The following is a 21,418-nucleotide window of genomic DNA, read 5'->3' as shown; positions in this document are numbered from 1 at the left end:
TTTCTCCAAATTTCCAAGCCTAAAGCAACAACAATTTGTATACATGATTGCTTGTGTTTGGCTGTTTTTAATTGCTTATGTATTTAATTTGCAAATGCGAGGCATGTGACGAGAAAGCGTTTTGTGGCTCCCAAATCTGTAATTCAAACTGAGCACAAAACAGAAGGAGTCAGTGTTGGAGGGAGGGGGGGCATTTTTAAAAGTCTCTTTATTCAATGCTGCCATGTCTTTTTACTTAACATTTTGAAAAATATATTGGAATTATTTCAATACGTTTTCAAGAGTGAGAACACACAGAAAACATAATTGTTGTTTTTTAACTACATCATTGAAACATCTGGATAAAGTCATGTCGAATAAATATTTTCTATTATCCTTAATAATAATAATAATTTTACTATTATTTCTATCCAATATGTTCCCTAAATGAAGGAGGCCCGTGTCTGCATGCAAATCAAGTGTAGACGTCTAAATTGCCCAATTGTCATTTTATCAGTCTCCATTTAAAAAAAAAAAAAGGAAAGTACGGCCTAAATATGGAGCAAGCATTGTTTAACACGCGCGCATATATTTTATAATTCATACAGTTAAGAAAAAAAAAAAGCATAAAATGTGAAACAATTGTGATGCTGTGGCACGAGTAACATCCAAACTTTTTTGTTGTTTTCTTGTTGAAGGTTTGGTTCTTTTGGGGGTAATGATCAGAGCAATTGCACAACACAATGATATTGATAATCGACAATTAGCACAAATGGATCACGTGATCGCAATAAGCAATGCTAAAGTTGTGTTGTGTTTTTCGTACGTATTGCGCAAACGTGTACCTGCTTGTGCATGTGGACGTGTCCTTCATAGTCGAACGCCCCCTGGTGACTCATCTGGGAAGCACACACACTCACAAACACGACACGTTTTCTGAAAAGAAAAAAAAAATCTAAACATTCATCAGACAACCTATTTCTTTTAATTGGCATTACTTGTGTCCAAACCGCTGTGAAAGCTTCTAGACACCTAGAACTAAAATCACACTTACGAAAGTGGCGCTAAACCAAGACATTTATTGATTGAAAAAACATGAAGTATTCCATTAACTCGTGCTTTGCTCGACATCTCAGGCTGGGTTGCTTTTTTTAATGAACATAAAAAAAATATATATTATCATGTGTCTTGGTTTTGTCAATAATGATTCGGGGAAGTCATATGATTGGGAATATGCACGTCTGCTCGCGAATCTGATGTAAAATAAGAGAGAAATGATTCAATGTCTGGAAGCAGGAAGCACATGGAAATAACTATTTTCTAATTTGGCTCACGCTTAAGGCTATTTGTGTGCTTAATATTACACGACCGAGTCTCCGATATGCCTTAGAAAATCAGGTGGGACGAACATTTATTGAACCTCCCCTCTCTCCTCGCACTTTGGAGCGATGTTAGAAACTTAGGTAATTGCACTTCATTAAAAACGACGCCCGTTTGAATCCGCAATCAGCCTAATGGATGGCAATGCTTTTTTTTTTATGCCGTGGATTCTCCTCGAGATTTATAAGGAGGCTTACTTAATATTGACGACACGCTAGTTGTTTTCAGTCAGCTCTCAGAAGCATATATGCGCGGTTTATGAAGGACATATTTTATGTCAACGCTAAACTTTTCTTCACAAAACCCTTGTAATTAGGAGTTGAACGTGTTTTCAATGCTGTGGACTTGTACGCAGACGTCACGGGACCTCGCTGCAACAAAGCCTCATTTTGGTAATACTCATTTAATTAGATATTTAATATTGACACCGTGACACGGATAACTTGAGCGCAAATGCCCACAAAAGCGTGAGCTTTCTACGTGGTTAATTGAAATTAAACGTAAGACGCGATGCGACTCCCTCAGTAGGGAGGGCTGGGGTCGAAGTCACCCATTGGTCGGGGATTAAAACGATCGCGAAGCGTCATTGGCCGCTAGCATTCGCATCGGCCAATCGGAGCCGCGCAGAACCCCGCCCTTTCTGTTCAAAGCGGGTAGTGACGAAGCAGCGGTTCTCGCGTTGTGATTGGCTGGGAGGCGGCTGAGTGACAGGCAGCTGGCCGGCGGCTGGACGTCAGGCTTTCAGGGGGTTGCGAGCGCCGGCGCTGTCCGCAAGAGAACAGGTCCTGAAACGCGGGGGTGCACTAGCAAGCCAGCCGCGCTCGAGGTGATGTTTTGGGGTGTGAGCGAAGAAAAGCAACTCCTCTCCAACTCGCGCGGGACGGCTCAGCTGGAGTTGGGCAGCGAATCGCTTTAAAAAAAAACAACAACAAAAAAAAAAAAAAACGGGAACGGTTCTGAGCAAGTGTCCCCGGGTTGTTTTCTTCTCTTCCGGGCTCGGTGGATATGACCCTCGGACGTGGGATCGCTCTCTTGCCATCTCGAGTTTTATTGATGGGACGTCACGCAAGACAGGAATGGAAAGCACGCCTACTTGTGGATTTGTGATATATATTTTTTTTTTTTTGTAAATGAAACAGTTTTTTGATTCTTTTCTTGTTTTGTTTTGGTTTGTTTTCGTTGCGAGACTGAGCGGAGAAAGTTGAGCCAAAGGGGGACCACGACCAGAGAACTGAGTCTGTGGGGGCCGGGGGGGATTTCTTCTTTTTTTTAAAAAAATGTTTTGAAATCCTTTTTTACATGCCCCCACCCCCTTATTTCGCCTGATCACTGTGAATGTTAAAAAACATTTCAAGGATGAATCTCGTCCCAATTCTTTGACCGACAGTGCGAGGACATCATTTTGACACCACTTCCTTCATTCCTTTTCCAAACCTGATTCATATTTTTAATTCCGCAATGCTTCATTTGTTTCACTAGAGCTGGGGACACTAACAAGAGAGCGAATCAAACAAAAATAGACTTCGCCTTTTTTTTTTTTTTTTTAACGGAACTACTTTGCATCAACTGGAGGTCTATCATCGAGATTGGCCCCAAGACGGCGCAGTTTTATTTTATTTTATTTCATTTATACATCGGGGCCCTCGTGCCCTAGCCCACATGGAGATCCACTGTAAGCACGACCCTTTTGCTGCTATGCACAGTAAGTTAATAACTTTTAATTTTTTGGTTTTTTTTTTGCATGTTCCCACTAGATCGAAATCGATGCTATATACCAAGCTACGCCGTACTGAGCGAAAATGCAACGCATTATGTATTCGGTGCACTGCAAAAAAACATATTTTTTTCTTTATTATTTCATCTGGAAGTCTTCAGGAACTATAGTGGTGACATTTTTAAAAAAATGCATTTTATATAAATCTTGAAATAATCGTTTTAATTATTTGGCTGCAATATGGAAAAGAAAAAAAACATGAAAAAGAATGCTGGGAAAACTTTAAAATGACGTCGATGTTTTTCTTTTATTTGTTTAAATTTGGGGGTGTCTGAACTTGTTTGAGAAAACTTGAAATTGCACTTTGACGTCAAGCACGTTGTTTCAATTGTTGACCGTACTTTCCTTTCAAAGGAAAGACGTTGTTGTTGTTGGGGGTGGGCGGTCTGTGGGGTCAGGAGAGAGAGAGCGAGAGAGAGAGGGAGAGAGAGAAGGGGGGGGGGAGAAAAAGGAGCGAGGGAGTGAGGTAAGGCGAGTGCGTTTACGCGAAGTCCATTGTGCTTTTTGCATATAACCTAGACGGACAGACTGAAGCTGCACTTTTGCGGTCTTGCAATCACAACTAGACCGGACGTCGTTGGTTCCCTGGAGGGGAAAACTCAAACCACGGCACCAGGCATCTATGGCTTTAGTTATTTATTAAAAATAATCATAAAAAAATAAAAGCTTGGTTATGATTGGCACTACACAATATGCATATGATTGCGTGGTTTCTTGCAGGAGTGGAGGGAGTCGGCGGTTTGGAATATTTTGGTTGACCTCATGGTGAAATTCGCGTTTTGCCTATGAGTACCTAATGAATTGTCCGGTGGGTGCGCCTTCATCTAAAAAAAAAAAAAAATAGTCAGGATTGAAATAAGCTTATCAACCAAAAAAACTTCAAAGTATACTTTAAATCAGAGGAAAGTATTAAAATATTATAAAGCTATATATATATCCACTTGATAGTCACATCGTGTTTCTAATTTATTTTATACATTTCATTAAATGTATAATGGGCAGCAGAGTCCTTGTGATATAAATACTTTGAATAAAATTCTGGCTCCCTTAACTCTATTTTGGAGTTGTAAATACACAACAAACACATCTTAAAATGTGACCATGTTGGCCTTCTGACTTAAAAGCCCACACAAAGCGTATAACAGGCATTTAAAAGCATTTAATAGGTATTGCATTCAGTCATTTATAGCACCGCGGTGAATCCTGGGGAGAAGCGTATTATGTGAAACATACACGCACGCGCACGCACGCACACACACACACACACACACGCATCCAAAGGCTAGAACAAATCGTGTTTCTTCTCGCAGTAGTTGGCCCAAAGTCAATGATCCGCGGCGCTCGAAGGCAACTGAGAAGTTCTGGGACGCTTTAAAACGATTACACCTAAAAATGTCAAAAGGCAGAGCGAGAGAGGTTGCAATGAATCAACTTTGACGCGTGGAAATGCTCTTTTGGGAGTGTGCGCGCGCGCGCGTTTGTGTACGGGGGGTGGGGGGGGGGCGAAATGTATTGTGTGCGTGCGTGCGTGCGTGCGTGTCTATATTTTCAAACGCTGTTGCTAATATTAATCTCCCCCAATATCTCACTTTCTTCTTTTTTTTACATTTTTTTTTTAATACAAACAGAATTTAAGCATGCAATTTCATCCGGTGTGATACCGTCTGCAAATAATAAGATGAAAACATTCTTGGACCGATCCAATAAGTTCGGAGCGTGTTATGAGCAGCTCGGGACAATATATGTCCGTTTTTAAAAGGAACTGTTCCAGGTAATTGTGATGATAATGAGCTGAATATTGTAATGTTAATGTAGCGTGCTCGCGTCTTAAATATATGCGCGGCTGCTGTTAGCTGGTGAGCGGAAGAAAATGCAAAAGGAAAATGTGACTTGCAAAAAAAATAAAACGACAAATTCAAACGCGTATTTATATATATATATATATAAATAGACAGACTTAATATGCTCCTTTATGAAAAAAGCAACGTATACAGAATTAAAAAAAATATATATTAGTAGGCTGGCTCGCTCATCGCACAGATCTATCTACTCAATGTTTGCTCAACGTAATTCACTTCATCAGTATTCTCACTGACAACTTCTCCAACAGCTCTGCAGGCCAGTCTGTATTTTTATTTATTTATTTTTTTCCAAAGACAGAACGAAAAAAGGGTTAGTTTGTTGCGATTCCATGTATTTATTTATTTATTTGTGAGGCTTCGGGCCGTGACACAGAGGAATGTTTCCCGGAAAAGAGAGACAACAGTGAGCCTAATGGAGCTTATTTTCTGGATGGGGGAGCTTGAATATATTCTTCTTTATCTCTGTATTTTTTTTTTTTTTTTTTTTCCACAGCCGGAAACGGCGAATCAATCAAACCTTTAAGGAGGCGCTTTGCTCCCAAGTCAGCTCCTATAAAGGACATATAAATGAAAATACAACAGGGATGCATAATGACTCCTGGTCCCCGTGGCTAGCGGGCTGGCAGGCGGTGTCCCCTCTGATTCTTGCAGGATAGAAAATGAACCGGCTGCACGTGCCAAGAGTTCGTCCCTCTCTTGAGGTTCAAGCTTTTCGAGGAAGACCTTTCGAAGCCAAGAGCCACCGGTTTGGCAAAAAAAAAAAATCTTTGTATCTAATTTGCAACAAAACCTCCCCAGCTGCCAGCTGTGATTGAATTCCTGAAAGCAAGTGGTTAATTTGTTTGGTCAGTGCCTTGAAATGACTGGACCAATCTGTCACAGTCAGGAATATCAGACCCTGATTTCGAACAGTATGTGTGCAAATGTTGATTTTGGAAGTTGGAGGTCATTTGGAATCTTGCTTGCTGTCTCACGTGGGAATATTTTTGTTAGGAGTTCAAATCTACTTAAAAAAAAAAAAAAAAAAATCCAATGTCATCGCTTGTAATATCACACGAGGTGTTACAAAAGGTTTTTTCGGCTCAGCCAATATCTGAACGATTAAAGTCTGTTTTACTTGTTCTTTAGCTTTTTTTTTTTTTTTTACTGTCACTGGAAAAGTGTGCCAGTGATGCCAGAAATGGGGAAATGCGATGATAACCATAGATGAGCAAGACACATGCACCGAGCAAATGCTGCCCACTTGTTCGTCTCACTTGAAAAAAACGTTTTTAATTTCATGGTTAAAAAGGAAGTAAACCCAAACTTTTTTTTCCAGAATATGTTCTATGCAGGCCCTCTTTTTGAAATACGGCATTCTGATTAATATTACCTTTGTGGAATATAAGTTAAGCAGCAAAATGCAGCCACTTTTAGCCATCTCGGGGCGGCCATTTTGTCACTTCTGTCGACTGAAAATGACATCACAGTTGCTCAGGGCTCAGATAACGACCAATCACAACTCACTCGTTTTCTGAAGCTGAGCCATGATTGGTCGTTATCTGAGCCCCGAGCAACTTCGGTGTCATCTTCAGTCGACGGACGTGACAAAATGGCCGCCCCCGAAGCTAGCTAAAAGCGGGTGGATTTCTCATATTCCACTAACGCAATATTAATCAGAATGTCCTGTTTAGACTTGTGGGCCTGCATGGAACATATTCTGGAAAAAAAACAAAAAAACAGTTTGGGTTGACTTCCCCTTTAAGTAAAGAATATAAGACGCAAAGGTAAAATGGATGGCAACGTAAAGATCACACAGTTAAAGTTTGCCAAGACTTTTGAATCCTCTCAAATGGCCGACATGCTTGACTGAAGTTTCGGATTAAGACAGTCGGAGCCTTTCAGCAAATCAATTCACTTTCTTATTATTTCATATGGAGAAATTGGTGCGAAATTAAAACTTGGAAGTCGACCGATTGCAGGTCCAATCCATTGTGTTTTTGTGCCCTTCCTTATCAGTGTTTATAGGACAGGGAAATAAAATTTGGACACATAATCCAAATAGCTCTTCTAATGCCAACAGTAAATACACAGATAAGTGAATAAATAGTTATCTGGAGTTTTGTTGTTGTTGTTGTTGTTGTTGTTGTTGCTGGTCACCAGACATTCTTCTCCATTTCTATACAAAGCCGAAGTTTTTCATGGTCCAGCCCGGATAGGAAGAGTGAAAGAAACCATTTCATTTGCTCTTATCTGAGAGAGGAGGAGGAGGACGAGAGAGAAGCGGCGGCAGACTTCTGTTGAATAACGTATCATGATGAGATGAGGCGGGACTTTTTACAAGTTAGGACAAACACCAATCCATTCTTTTCCAAGCGTTGATTTGCTCACGTTGCAAAACAATTTCAAATCAGGCAAAATCGAACGATTGTAAATGGGAGGTCAAACGCATGGCGCCAACCTCAGGCCCGGGGGGCCGCATCTGGCCCCCGTCGCATCATTTTATCCGGCCTGTGACAAATGTCAAAATCATAAAACCTTTAGTCACTGAAAAGGAACTATTGGTCATATTAAAATGTAACAGCAATAAAACACTGATTGACCTTAGCGTTTGCCAATTATCGCTACAAGCGATTACATTTTTTAAAATCATTTTACATAATTGGTCGCGGTTAATCGTATTTGTCAACCACTATTTTTTTACTAAGCTTGGAAGAGATATTGAGTAAAATCTTGGCATAAATGTGGGGAAAATGTAAGTATATTTTGATTCAAATACTGTTCTAATATCTTTGATCATGCAATACGATTTTCTTCCTGTAAAATACAACCGGTGAACGATACACCAAAGACGTGCAACCGATGTTCCCTCTAATTGTCCATGAGCAACCCTTGGACCACGGTGAGCAACATCAGACGTGACAACGGAGTTTGCGCCCTCGGTCGCACCGCTGAAACGGTACGGGAAGTGAGAAGTGTCCCGTTTGTAGATTAAACTGGGGCGGAAATGAAGGAATGAGTGTAGGAATGAAATGTGGGCGCGTGGTGGGCGCTATTGCGTCATCGCGGGCGCCGAGAGGGTGAGAGAAGCGCGCGATTGCGCGCGCGCGCAGCTCGCGTGGAGCTACGCTAATTTGCCGTTTGAATTTGGCTTTGCAAAGTGCGCAGATTTTGTATTTTGTGGGGGATTTCTCCAGTGAGGCGTCGAGCAACTTTTTAAAGTAAAAGTCCGTCTTTGCGACAGCGACTCTCCTCCAAGTTTGACCGCAAAGTGAGCAGAGGGAAGCTGAAGTACAGAAAACGGAGTTAGCGTAGTTAAAAAAAAAAAAAAAATGTTAAGGCGTTATAAAATGGAAATGAATCTCCATAGTTAACGCTTTAACTTTGACAACCCTACAAATTCCAATGCTATACAGCGTTCTTAAATGTCACAAACATGTGTTAACAATTAACAGTAAAAGTACAACTAAAACACTGTATCGTAACTGGCACCTTAACTGGGAGAGTGTGATGACTTTTATAAAGCCTTTTCAACTTCTAGTGACTCTTATTCTTTTTTTTTTCTCCCATTTTTCATCCCTCAACATGGTCCTTTTTGAACAGAAAAAAAAAAAGCAGAGGTAAAGCGCAGAGTGAATATTCTTGACTTTGTTCAGTAGAGGTTCCAGTGTACTTTCGGTGTGTCTGTGTGTCATGTTTTTGAGAAATCCATTGCGATAGATCAGTTGGTTTGACCTTTTTGTTTAAAAAAAAAAAAAAAAAAATTGAAAAGTAATGAAGAATGCTGTTGCTGCCTAAGGAAAATGTGTGTTTTAGACCAAGGATAAGAAATTATTACTATGGGGAAAAAAAAAAAAAAAAAAAAAATCATCCCCAGGGTTTCACAAATAGAACCCTGCTGATCTGGAGATCATTTCAAACAGCAGATTTAAAAAAAAAAAAAAAAAAAAAAAGTATCCTGATTCCTGATCCGACTGCCGCAATTTTGATCCACGTTTAAGGTAAAAGACCTCAGAGGAAATCTGAGCTCAAGGTAAAGTGTGCACAAGTGGCAGAATGATTCTTCCATTCATACCAAATTGATGTCTTTAATTATAACCATCCCTCAACACTCTAGATTACCAACAAAAAAAAAAAACAACAACAATCTAATTTTGTTTTACCTTTACGGCACTCATTTTGAATAAAGTAGGTTGAAGTTTACACTTTATACTGTCCTATAACAAGTGCTTGATAGCCCAATTTGACAAGCAAGATGACTTTTTTTTTTTTTTTTTTTTTTTCCCCCACTACAAGTGAACTTGTAGCTCCTGCGTGTCAACATTTCCCCACCTGCCAGTTACACTTGCTAGCGACGAGCACTCCTGGCTACGGCCCCGGTGGATGCGAGCGACTCCATACGTTGCTATCTTTCCAAAGAGTGATTGCTTTTTAAACGGCGGCAGCGGGGCATCTGCATAATGACTTTCCGTCTATCTAGGAAGGAATAAAGCGAGGAAGAAAGTGAAATAGCTTTGTTTAATTTCCAAGCGCAAGACTCTCCAGACTTTCCCCGTGCATTTATGCCTCACGTGCAGACGTACAGTATTTGCTCTGGAGATGGTGGAGGCTTGTTGTGCTTGCGTGTTTACTTTGTGGGGACGCAGAAAAGAAGGAAGAGATGGTCAGGTTTAGGGGAGAGCTTTGTATTGTACGGGGGTATCCCTGCAGGGGTCATGTATTTAAAATCTATTACCCTCGCAGCTAGGATTAGTGTGTGTGTGTGTGCGCACGCGTGCGTGTGGGGGTGTGTGTGTGTGTGTTTCCCCTGAAGACACAATCACTATGGTAATACAAAAGCAGTGGATTACAGAAATACTGCATTGCCGTTTGGCGCAACATATACTGTACATGAGCATATTGTTGGGGAGCGAGAGTGACAGTTTCTTGAAACAGTCCCTCATGCATTGCTCATTGCACTCATGCATGCTGGATTCATGTTAGCTGCCTTAAGGAGGAAGTCAACCTCGACACTTTCTTTATAATATGTTCTATGCAGCCCCACTAGTCTAAACTTGACATTCTGATTGATGTTGTTATTGTGGAATATGAATTAAGCAGCAAAATCCACCTGTTTTTACCCATCTCAGGGGGCGGCCATTTTGACACTTGCTGTCGACTGAAAATGACATCACAGTTGCTCAGGTAATAACCAATCAGAAAACTGGTGAGCTTTGATTGGTTTTTACCTGAGCCCTGAGCAACTGTGACGTCATTTCCAGTCGTCAGCAGTGACAAAATGGCCGCCCCCTGAGATGGATAAAAACTGGTCGATTTAGCTTCTTAAAGCGAAAGTCAACCGAAATATTTTTTTTAAGAATAGGTTCCATGCAGGCCCACAAGTTGAAACAAGGCATTCGGATAAATATTGCGTTTGTGGAATAAGAGTTAATCCACCCGTTTTTAGCCATCAGAGGGGGCGGCCATTTTGTCATTTCTGTCGACTGAAAATGACATCACAACTACTCGCTCAGGTAACCACCAATCACAGCTCACCTATTTTTTGAAGCTGAGCCAATGATTGTCCGTTATCTGAGCCCTGAGCATCTGTGATGTCATATTCAGTCGACAGAAGTGACAAAATGGCCACCGCCCCAGAGATGACTAAAAACAGATGGATTTTGCTACTTTACTCATATTCCACAAACGCAATATTAATCAGAATGCCTTGTTTCAACTAGTTGGGCTGCAAGAACATATTCTTGAAAAAAAAAAAATGTTTGGGTTGACTTCCACAAACGCAATTGTAATCAAAACGCCGTGTTTAGACTAGTGGGGGCGCATACCACAAGTTTTTGTAAAGAACATTTTTGGGTTGACCTTTGCTTGAAGTTACTCATGTTGTTGTTGTTGTTGACTTGGACTTCCTGTTTGCCTGTCTGCCTTCTGTCCTGGCTAAAAGGGTCAGGGCTGACCCGGCTACCCACCAAACTTCAACTGTCTGTTTTTTTTTTTTTTTTTTTTTTATAGGGCATGGCGGAGTGAACCAGCTTGGGGGTGTTTTTGTAAATGGCCGACCTCTCCCGGATGTTGTGCGGCAGCGAATAGTTGAACTCGCCCACCAAGGTGTGCGCCCCTGCGACATCTCCCGCCAGCTACGCGTCAGCCATGGATGTGTCAGCAAGATACTGGGCAGGTACGGAAAACACGCATGCGCAAACACACGGGGCCTTTGCGCTTTACTCTACATAATAAAACTAATGAGAGTTTCACTCTAAAAACAGTTGGGTTCAAAATAACACAATTTGGGTCAAAAGTGGACTGATCCACTAAATGGGTCAATTTGACCCACCTTTTCATGTTGTTTTGTACAAAACAGCCCAATTTGGGTGGTTGTTTTGTATAAAACTATACATTATATTATCATATGATATCCTAACCCTAACCCTGCAAAAACAACCCAGAAAAATGGGCCAAATTGACCCAAGTAGTGGATCGGTCCATTTTTGACCCCAAATGGTGTTATTTTTAACCCAACTGTTTTTGGAGTGATGGATCATCAAGGTACTCACTCTAAAAACAGTTGGGTTAAAAATAACACCATTTTGGGTAGACTATGGACCGATCCACTAATTGGGTCAATTCGACCCACCTTCTTGTATTGTTTTGTACAAAGCTACCCATTTTTGGGGTTGTTTTCTGGAATAAAAACCCCGAAAGTTGGGTCAAATTCACCCAAGTAGTGGATCAGTCCATATTCTACCCAAAATGGCGTTATTTTGAACCCAACTGTTTTTAGAGTGATAGGTCATCCCTCGGAGTTGCTATCGCCTCTGCTGCCAAGTTGCCAATTCCCTGAGCTTGCACATTTCCACTGCCATCATCTCCTCCGCGTTCTCCGCGGTCTTGTTCGTTCCCTTTTATACTGACTCACATTTCTCCTTTTCACCTTCCTTTTCCCCTCCTGTCCGACTACTTTTCCCTTCACCTTTATAAAACCAATTTCAAAAGTAAATCCCGGCTCGTTCCGTCTGCCAGAGAAGAAAGGGGCACAAAAGGGGGGGGGGGGGGGAAGATTCATCATTTTTTGGAATTAGCATCAAAATGAAAGTGGCACCATATTTCAGCACCGCAAAATATAGCCAAAGGAGAATAGAGACAAGGATGGGGAAAGAGGAGGGAGGGGCCATGCCGACGAAGAAGTACGCGGAAGTAAAAAAGGAATTAGAAACGGAGAGACCATTTGTGGCGACGGCGGCGAAGGATTAGCCACAGCGACCCTCAGCTATATCAAAAAATGTGTTGCTCATTGTTCTCCCGTGCTTCTTTTCTCTTTCTCTCTTGCTCCTTCTCCCAGTCTCCCCCAATCCCCCCCCCCCCCTCTGTCCTGGCCGTTCAACTCACTGAAGCGTTACCGCGAGAGGGGGAGGAGGGGATCGAGGGATGCAAGGAAGGAGGGAGGCTTGTTTTATCCTCCTCTCTCTGTCTCTCCACTGCCAGCAGAACAAAAACACCAACTCTGCCTCCTTGTTTGTCTCCGCGGGCGCGCGCGCGCGCGCGCGAGCGCGCGGCTATCCGATATCAATAACCACGCTCATTTATTCACCAATGATTTGCCTGTGAATAATTTAAATTGTTTTCCGCGTGAAAATAGATTGTTCTTTTCCTTTAGCAGTGTTTAAAGTCCAGCTGTGGACAGTGGAAAATGGGAAGCGCGCGTGCGCGCGCGCACACACACACACACACCAGGGAACTACACACTTAAGGAAACAAACATCACGGAAGGGATTACTCCACCGTGCAGTCGCGGCGAGAGAGAAAGAGCAGCAGGTTTAAGACTGACTGACAGCTTGCATCCACACACTGCCCCCCCCCCCACCCCCCCCGCGCACTTTTCTGCAAGCAGGGTAGTGCATTTGCTGTCCTCCACCAGTCCCCCACCCCAACCCGCAGCCCACCTGCCCCTTGCGCATGCAAATACATTCATGAAATAGCCATGCCGGAAAGAAAACTCCTGGATCTCGGGGCGCGCGTGTCTGTCAGCGTCACCCTCGTCTCGCATTTGACTGTCAGTGTGATACGCGGTCACATCGGATGCGCGGGAGGTCGTAATATTTCATAAATAACAGGAGTCAAAACAACGTGAAGAAATGGAGATCTAAAGTCACACGAAAACGTAGGATTCAAACCTTAAAAGTGTGTTTTGACTTATCTTATTTTTGGGGGCGAACCTTATTGGAATGTCGCACTAAGCTAGCCTTGAAAGCAGTACATAGGTATAGAGACTGTGTGACAGCGATGATAAAACAACACTGGTTTGTATACTAGAAATGTGTTTGATTTATAAGGTGATACAGGCAACCAAACCTACGCTTACTTAAGGCCTGGCATCAAATGCAACTGTCCTGTATCAACATCTCCATAAACACTGCTCGGTACAATATGGTTAAAGCAACTAAACACAAAAAGCGCGGTGTGATTGTGTGCTTTAGTGGAAATTTCTTTCTTTTGGTATTTTCGCAGACGAGCACAGGTAGAAATGGGCGTTTTGCGCCGTTATGAGCGTGACCGCAGCCAACTACACTTATAAAAAAATGGTGTGTTGAATTTAGTCCATTTTATTTTGTCAAGTGGTAAATGTTAGGTTCAGCCACAGGTGAAATTGTGTTTTTTCTGAAACATCATAGCTATAAATTATATTTTTATTGGTAAAATAAGCACTGTACAATCTTTGAATCAAGGTACACATAAAGTCACATCTGATTAACATTTGCTCTTGACCACTGTTATTGAACAGACTTAGAGAGGAAAATCAACCCAAACATATTTTTTTCAAGAATATGTTAACAGCAGGCCCACTAGTTGAATCATTCTGATTAATATTGCGTTTGTGGGATATGAGTTCAGCAGCAAAATCCAACCGCTTTTTAGTCACATTGCGGGGCGGCCATTTTGTCACTTATGTCGACTGAAAATGACATCACAACTGCTCAGGGCTCAGGCAACGACGAATCATGGCTCAGCTTCAGCAAACAGGTGAGCTGTGATTGGTCGTTGCGAGCAGTTGTGATGTCATTTTCAGTCGACAAAAGTGACAAAATAGCCGCCCCCAGAGATGGCCAAAAACGAGTGGATTAACTCTTATTCCACAAACGCAATATTTATCATAATGCCTTGTTTCAACTTGTGGGCCTGCATGGAACCTATTCTTAAAAAAAATATTTCGGTTGACTTTCGCTTTGAAAATCTCGCATCACAACCAACACACGCATCCTCTGCGCTCTACCAGGTACTATGAAACAGGCAGCATTCGTCCAGGTGTCATCGGGGGATCCAAACCAAAGGTTGCTACGCCCAAAGTGGTCGACAAGATCGCCGATTACAAACGCCAAAACCCCACCATGTTTGCCTGGGAGATCCGGGACAGGCTCCTGGCTGAGCGAGTCTGCGACAACGACAGCGTGCCCAGCGTCAGCTCCATCAACAGGTACTAACGCTCCGATAAGTGCGTCAAGTCTCGTTGTTTACCAATACGCGACATGGACCGCCTTATAGCGTGTATGGCGCAGTGTGCCCGTCCGCGCGTATTTCTGGCGCGAGGGTAAGCCGAGCCGAGAGCCGGCCGGGTCTCCATATGCATGAAGCGGCTGCAGCTCGGTGGTTCAACACGACGATACAATGACAAGGCTCTCCCTCGAGCATGCACGGAGGCCGAGAGGAGCGAGGGAGGGACAGTGAAATCGGAGAGAGAAGCGGTGAGCAAAAGAGGCGGACAAAAGGGAGGAATAAGGGGAATACTGCGCACAAAAGAAGACGGCGAGAAAGGCAAAGGGAGGGAAGGGAAGACGGGGACAGGATGGAGAGGAGCTCGGGAGGAGCGGAAAAGAAAAGCGAGGGAAGGGGAAGAAAGGGGGCTTGCATGAGCAGCCAAGCAGGAAGTGTGAGGGCCCCTCTGCCATGTCAGCCGGCCGCAAGCCTCCCCGGGCGCGCGCACGCTTGCATGCCTACGCACGAGCGTGGCTCCCACGCCGCTCGTGTTCTCGTGCCCTTGATGCCTCCCTCTCTCTTTGCCGCGCGCGCGGGAAATGACCCACTCCGCACAAACTAATGTCCGCTCTCTCTCTCTCTCTCCTCCTGCAGGATCATTCGGACCAAGGTTCAGCAGCCACCGGGCCAAACGGGCTCAGTAGCGGCTCACAACTTAGGTAGGCGCCTGACTCGCGGTCCTATTAGCACCGATGCTAACTTTAAATCTCAGGAAAAGCTTGCATTAAATCATTTAATGTATAACTTTATGGCACAAAAGAGTATTCAATAGAACGTCCGACATCACGACGGCCCGTCAATTTTTTTTTTTTTGTGGCATATAGGAAATTATGAACATAAACACAATAAGAAGGAGTTTACACCGGAAGTTATTAACTCATTCACTGCCAGACATTTTCAGAGCCTCTTTTACCCTAACGTTTGAACAAATTTACAAAAAAATATAAATAAGTTCTTGGGATTGAATGGTTGGACTGTGAAAAGACTAATAACTACGTCAATGGCAGTGAATGAGTTAAATGACTCGATGTGTGCAGCCACATGTACGCAGTAAATTTCTGTTCAAGTTTATGCTTTTTGAATGACAAAAAAAAAAAGTCTCTTCTCTGTGTCATTTTGAATATCGAACATATAGAAATAAATAAAGGGCAACCTTTATTTGAACCCCTATAGGGAAATTGTGCAATTAACGATTACTTCAATAGTCAATTAATGGGTCAAATATTTTATCGATTAAATGATTCATCGAATAAAAAAAATTAAAAAAATGTTTTCATTTCCACCCCTTCCAAATCAGGACACTATTTCAAATTGACAGTGCAGAAAATGCACAAACTTAAATGAATCATGATTCAGTTGCTGGTCTGGTCTGAACATGTCAGAAAATACGTGAAAATCTCCTAATTTCCTAATTAAAAGCAGATTCTCAAGAATTCTCAAGAGTTTGTTTCTCAAGAAATGATTGCCTTCATACACTGCTTAAAAGTTGAGTCATGATGAAAATCAAGTAGTGAAATCACTTTATCGGGCCAAATCATGCCATAGAGTGAAGTAGCAGCATCATTGGCTATCTTGCTCAAAAATAAATATGAGAGCCTTTCTCCCCCCCCCCCCTTTCATCACGCTCGCACTTTCAAACACCGGATTGTGTTTCAGTCTTTCTCATATCTTCATAATCACGCATCATCTATTCATCTAAATTAATTTCACGTGCGCGGCTTGCCGGCTCTTCCTCTTACACACACACACCGATACACACGTGCTCACACGCTCGCAGATTATCCAGATAAATGGTTCCCACTCGCAGGCAGAAAATTGAACATTTGGATTTGCAGAATAAAAAGCATTAAAAAAAAAAAAAAACAACAGTGGAGTGGCGAAGAAAGGAAAATCAGATAATAGAAGTGCTAAATCATCTGATAGGAAAAGGTAGGATATGCATTCATTATCATCTCCACGTTGTTGGTGAAGGTGTGACGGGAGGCGGGGCGTGGGCGGGGGTGGGGTTGGTGGGGCTTGATGTGGGGGGAGGGGGGGGTGTTCTTCTAGTTCTTGTTCTTCCGTGTTGTTGCCGTGTCTGCTGGGAGGGCGGATTAGGATGTCTTCCCCCTCACATTTCTGTCCCTCATGGGATACCATACTGTCACTCAGCCCCTCGCTTGCTTATAAGGGCACAGATAAGGAGACCAGGCATGGGTGACTGCATGTTGTGTATGTGTGTGCGTGTCTAAAGGAATGACAAGTATGTTTTTACTGTGTTTCGCTCAGAGAAAAACTTGACCCCCCCCCCCCCCCCCCCCCCGCCTCAAAAAATACTGACAAGAGCCCCACACCCCCACTGAGGCCTTTTCTTGCTTCTGGTTAGTCTTCAGGGTCATGTTAACTTAGAAAAATGTGTTTGGAAACAGTCAGACGAATGAAATAGCGTAAGTCACAGATGTTGACGAAGAACGGGAAAGATGAGAATGATTTTCAAATACTGTGTATAATAATGATGGCGATAATAACCACGTGTTCAATGAATTGATTCCCGCAGTAATTGAGTGGGTTTGATACAAACTACTGAAATATCCTTCCACCCATCCATGATCTGAACCGCTTTATCCTTATGAGGCTCGCCGGCGTACTGGAGCCGATCCCAGCGCTGTCTTCGGGCAGTAGTACACGCTGAACTGGTTGCCTGAGATTGGGCAACGACAACCACTCACACTCGCAGCTTGAGTGCTTTCTCACGTCAGAGGTTTTCCTGCGCTAACTGAAAATGACTTTTGTTTCTATTACAAGGCCCTTTCTACTACGACAGCGTGCAGTTAGCTAGCTAGCTACGCCTACACCACCCCCCCCCAAAATGCATCTTACCTAGATGCCGCAGTTTAGAGAAAAGCTCAGTCAGACAATCACGACTCAGCTTCGGAAAACAGGTCAGCCGTGATTGGTCGTTACCTGAGCAACTGTGATGTCATTTTCATTTGACAGAAGTGACAAAATGGCCGCCCCCAGAGATGGCTAAAAACAGGGGGATTCATTCTTATTCCACAAATTTATCAGAATGCCTTGTTTCAACTAGTGGCCATGCATAGAACATATTCTTGAAAAAAATACGTTTGGGTCGACTTCCCTTTAAGAAAACACTTTTTTTGGGGGTTTACCTGAGATGTCAACAAAATCCAACTTCCTTTGCCTACAGCGACATCCGTGGCCGCTACACAGGTCTCCGCAGTGACCAGCGACTCTGCCGGCTCTTCGTACTCCATCAGCGGCATTCTGGGTATCAGCTCAGCTGCTGATGTTGGGAAGAGGAAGAGGGATGAAGGTGAGTTGAAAGAAGCAATGTCTTTGCATGTACAAAGTGTGTTTATATGATTCCTGCTCTCTTTGTGCTCCTTACTTATTCTGCTCACGCATGTATTTTCACGAGTCCGCAACAAACACAAACACGCCACAGATAGCCTCAGGATCTCCCGCATTTCCTTTCCAGTATGAAAATCCCAGTTGGGAATAGCTGCGCACGTGACGATCAATGACAGATGTGTGTGCACGTGCAACACCTGAACGCAACGCCAAACATCTTCATTCACAAACCCTGCTGGAGAGCCATTTAAGAGCAAGTTTATTCATACGCTATTGATCGCCATCGTTTTCACTCTTGATCAATGTTGTATGCCTGTCAATGGTGGCGGGAGCCGGTGTGGGGGTGATCACATACTGTACATATGACTGTATGCTAATGAGAATGTGTGTATGTGTTTCTGTCAGTGGCATTAAAAAGCCATCACACAGACGGACTCCTACGGTAAATGAGACAGGACCAGATGTCTGAACAGGGGGGTTCGAGGGTTGGCAAAAACCACTGGGGGCTGACGCCGCGCCTCCACCCCACCATTGCTGCCCCCCCCCCCCAAAAAAAATTAATAAAATAGCAATTTTGATTCACACTGTCAGCTAGGTCAATTTAAAAATCATCTTAAGAGGTTTTATTTTACTACTACTTTATTTTAGCTACATCAATAAGCATATTTACCCCTCCGACTGTACCAATCAAAACCAAACCTTATTAGCAGGCAGATTTTACAGCACATATATTAGATCTTGTTAGACTCTGCAGATGTACGTGATGTCGTGTCCAGTCGACGAGCTGGCTGGTCCCACATATGGATGTGACGTGTGCTGTCTGACACGATCTTATAGCCACCCCCCACTAAAAAAAAAAAAAACAAACAAAAAAAAAAAAAACATGATTTCTCTTTCACTTTTGCTTTCATTATATTGGAGGATAGACTTGCATATTTTTAGTAGAAAGATTTTCGGTCCCGCTGATATGACGATGTGAAAGCTAGCTGCAATCGGATTAGCCGATGCTAGCTAGTCGAACCACTATTCTCATCCCCAGCCACCTTATTTCCGTACTCTGACCTGCATCGGCGTATGAAGACTGTGTCGCTTTATTAATCTGACATTTTGCTGCTCGTCCGGTGGCAACAGCAGATGAGAGCAAAAAATCCTCTGTAAATGGGCTGATTGGAAGATGAGATGCTAAAAACATGCGATGAGGGGTTAGTTGACTTCAAACTTGAAATAAAACTTAAAGAGGAAGTCAACCCAAACATTTTTTTTCAAGAATATGTTCTATGCAAGCCCACTAGTTGAAACAAGCCATTCTGATAAATATTGCGTTTGTGGAATATAAGAGTTAATCCACCCGTTTTTAGCCATCTTTGGGGGCGGCCATTTTGTCACTTGTGTCGACTGAAAATAACATCACACTTGCTCAGGGCTCAGGCAACGACCAATCACGGCTAACCTGTTTTCTGAAGCTGAGCTGTGATTGGTCGTTACCTGAGCCCTGAGTAGTTGTGATGTCATTTTCAGTCGACAGAAGTAACAAAATGGCCGCCCCCCTGAGAGGGCTAAAAAGAGGGGCATTAACTCTTGTTCCACAAACTCAATATTAATCAGAATGTTTCAACTAGTGGGCCTGCTGGGAACACATCCTTGAAAAAAATACGTTTGTGTTGACTTCCGCTTTAAAAAACTAGTCAAATTGGTTCAACCCTTGTTGTACACTTGGATCTTTAACAAGTTAACTCGACTAATGATTTTTGTCATTCCCCCCCACCCCCTCGAGCCCATTAAACATCGTACCTTGTTCACACCATTTCAGTTTTAAATGCTTTCAAACAGACATCATTTACTGGGAACAGAGCCATCCTCATTATGGCACCGGTGAATATCTGTGCTATTTTTGAGCTGACAAGTCCAAACATCTGCGGTGAAAACGACCCATAATTGGGATCCTTTAGTTCGAAACTGTATTTCTTTGACACGAATACAACAAATGTCATGTTGTACGGATGAACTATTATGCGTGCCGTCGCGACTGTGGCAAAGACTCAAGTACGAGTGCTGTAATCTAATTAGCAGCGCCATTGTTCCACGCCGTTCTTTACGTGTAGCACGGCTGAACTTTCAAATTCCGGTGGCGCGTTCCGCTGAAGCATCCGGGAGGCGTACGCTTGCATTGCCTTGTGTTGTTCGGGCAAGCGCCGCCGGCCTTGCCGCTGCAGAGGTCTGCCTGCTTGACTCGGTGGTCTAATTAACAGCATTGCTAATCACAGCTTCCATTAGAGCAACCCCCGCCGGATAATGACACACGCGCACAGCGAGGGGCGACAGGAGGAACAGCATGCAGCGACATGGATAGACATAGACAAACGCAAACAGGACACAATTATTTCGTCTTGCCCCCATATGTTGGCCTGGGGCCACATTTGAACATGAATGGAGGCAAAAATGAAGACCCCGCTGCTCAACCAGAAGAATACATTTTAAAATCTTACTTAAAGAGGGGAGGCAACCCTAACATATTTTTTTCAAGAATATGTTCTATGCAAGCCCACTAGTTGAAACAAGGCATTCTGATAAATGTTGCGTTTGTGGAATAAGAGTTAATCCACCCGTTTTTAGCCATCGGAGGGGGCGGCCATTTTGTCATTTCTATCGACTGAAAATGATATCACAACTACTCGCTCAGGTAACCAATCACAGCTCACCTATTTTCTGAAGCTGAGCCAATGATTGGCCGTTATCTGAGCCCTGAGCATCTGTGATGTCATATTCAGTCGACAGAAGTGACAAAATGGCCACCCCCCCAGAGATGACTATAAATTGAAACATGGCATTCTGATTAATTTTGCGTTTGTTGAATATAAGTTAAGCAGCAAAATGCACTTGTTTTTAGCCATCTCTGGGTGCGGCCATTTTGTCACTTCTGTCGACTGAAAATGACGTCGCAACTGCGCAGGGCTCAGGTGGGGACCAATCACAGGTGACCTGTTTTCTGAAGCCGAGCCGTGATTGGTCGTTAAGTGAGCCCTGGGCAGTCGCGATGTCATCAGGCTGTCATTCACGACTAAATTGGAATTCAGTAGAGCAAAAGATGAACAATTCTGTTTGGCAAAAGTACACCCTTATAGATACTTTATCATTAACATTAATGCATTGATCACTGATGAATTAAAAAAAAAAAAATTGCAATGCAATGTTAGATGAATCAAAAATAAGTGAATGTGCCCACATTTGACCACATCTTAATCAAAATGTACTGGGCTCTTCTTTGGCCAATGCTCTAGCCTTCCACAAACTTTTCAGAAATCAGATTGGACATTCTAAAAATAGTTGGGTTAAAAAAAATAATTTCGGGTCAAAAATGGACCAAATCGGATTGTACATTCTAAAAATAGTTGGGTTAAAAAAAATAATTTGGGGTCAAAAATGGACCAATCCACTACTTGGGTCAATTTGACCCAACTTTCTGGGTTGTTCATGCAGAAAACAACCCAAAAAATGGGTAGTTTTGTTTAAAACAACCCCTAAAATTGGACTGTTTTGTACAAAACAACGCAGGAAAATGGGTCAAATC

General features: G+C 42.9%; 1 protein-coding gene and 1 long non-coding RNA gene across 4 annotated transcripts in view; one reads left to right on the top strand and one right to left on the bottom strand.

Annotated features, from left to right (window-relative positions):
- LOC147146388 (uncharacterized) overlaps positions 1–21,418 on the bottom strand; it is a 53,704-nt gene that overhangs the window by 2,582 nt on the left and 29,704 nt on the right. For 2 of the 3 annotated variants that reach the window (XR_015087272.1, XR_015087270.1), the window contains 2 exons: positions 17,649–17,782; positions 825–915 (listed from right to left, as the gene is read on the bottom strand). This is a non-coding gene — a long non-coding RNA (uncharacterized LOC147146388). Of the gene's footprint in view, positions 1–824; positions 916–3,839; positions 3,958–17,648; positions 17,783–21,418 lie in introns of those variants that run through there. The other variant, XR_015087271.1, reaches the window with a different exon arrangement.
- The window catches only part of pax5 (paired box 5), a 45,865-nt gene continuing 27,376 nt past the window's right edge, over positions 2,930–21,418 (top strand). The window contains exons 1-5 of the mRNA XM_086033130.1: positions 2,930–3,061; positions 10,984–11,149; positions 14,243–14,440; positions 15,094–15,158; positions 17,687–17,812. Of these exons, the coding sequence (XP_085889256.1) occupies positions 3,019–3,061; positions 10,984–11,149; positions 14,243–14,440; positions 15,094–15,158; positions 17,687–17,812 (598 nt within the window). The 5' untranslated portion in view covers positions 2,930–3,018. The remainder of the gene's footprint in view (positions 3,062–10,983; positions 11,150–14,242; positions 14,441–15,093; positions 15,159–17,686; positions 17,813–21,418) is intronic.

The sequence above is a fragment of the Filicampus tigris genome, chromosome 6 (assembly GCF_054856515.1).
Source record: "Filicampus tigris isolate MCC_2025a chromosome 6, RoL_Ftig_1.0, whole genome shotgun sequence".
Classification (NCBI taxonomy): Eukaryota; Metazoa; Chordata; class Actinopteri; order Syngnathiformes; family Syngnathidae; genus Filicampus; species Filicampus tigris.
This window is presented reverse-complemented; position numbering and strand designations above follow the sequence as displayed.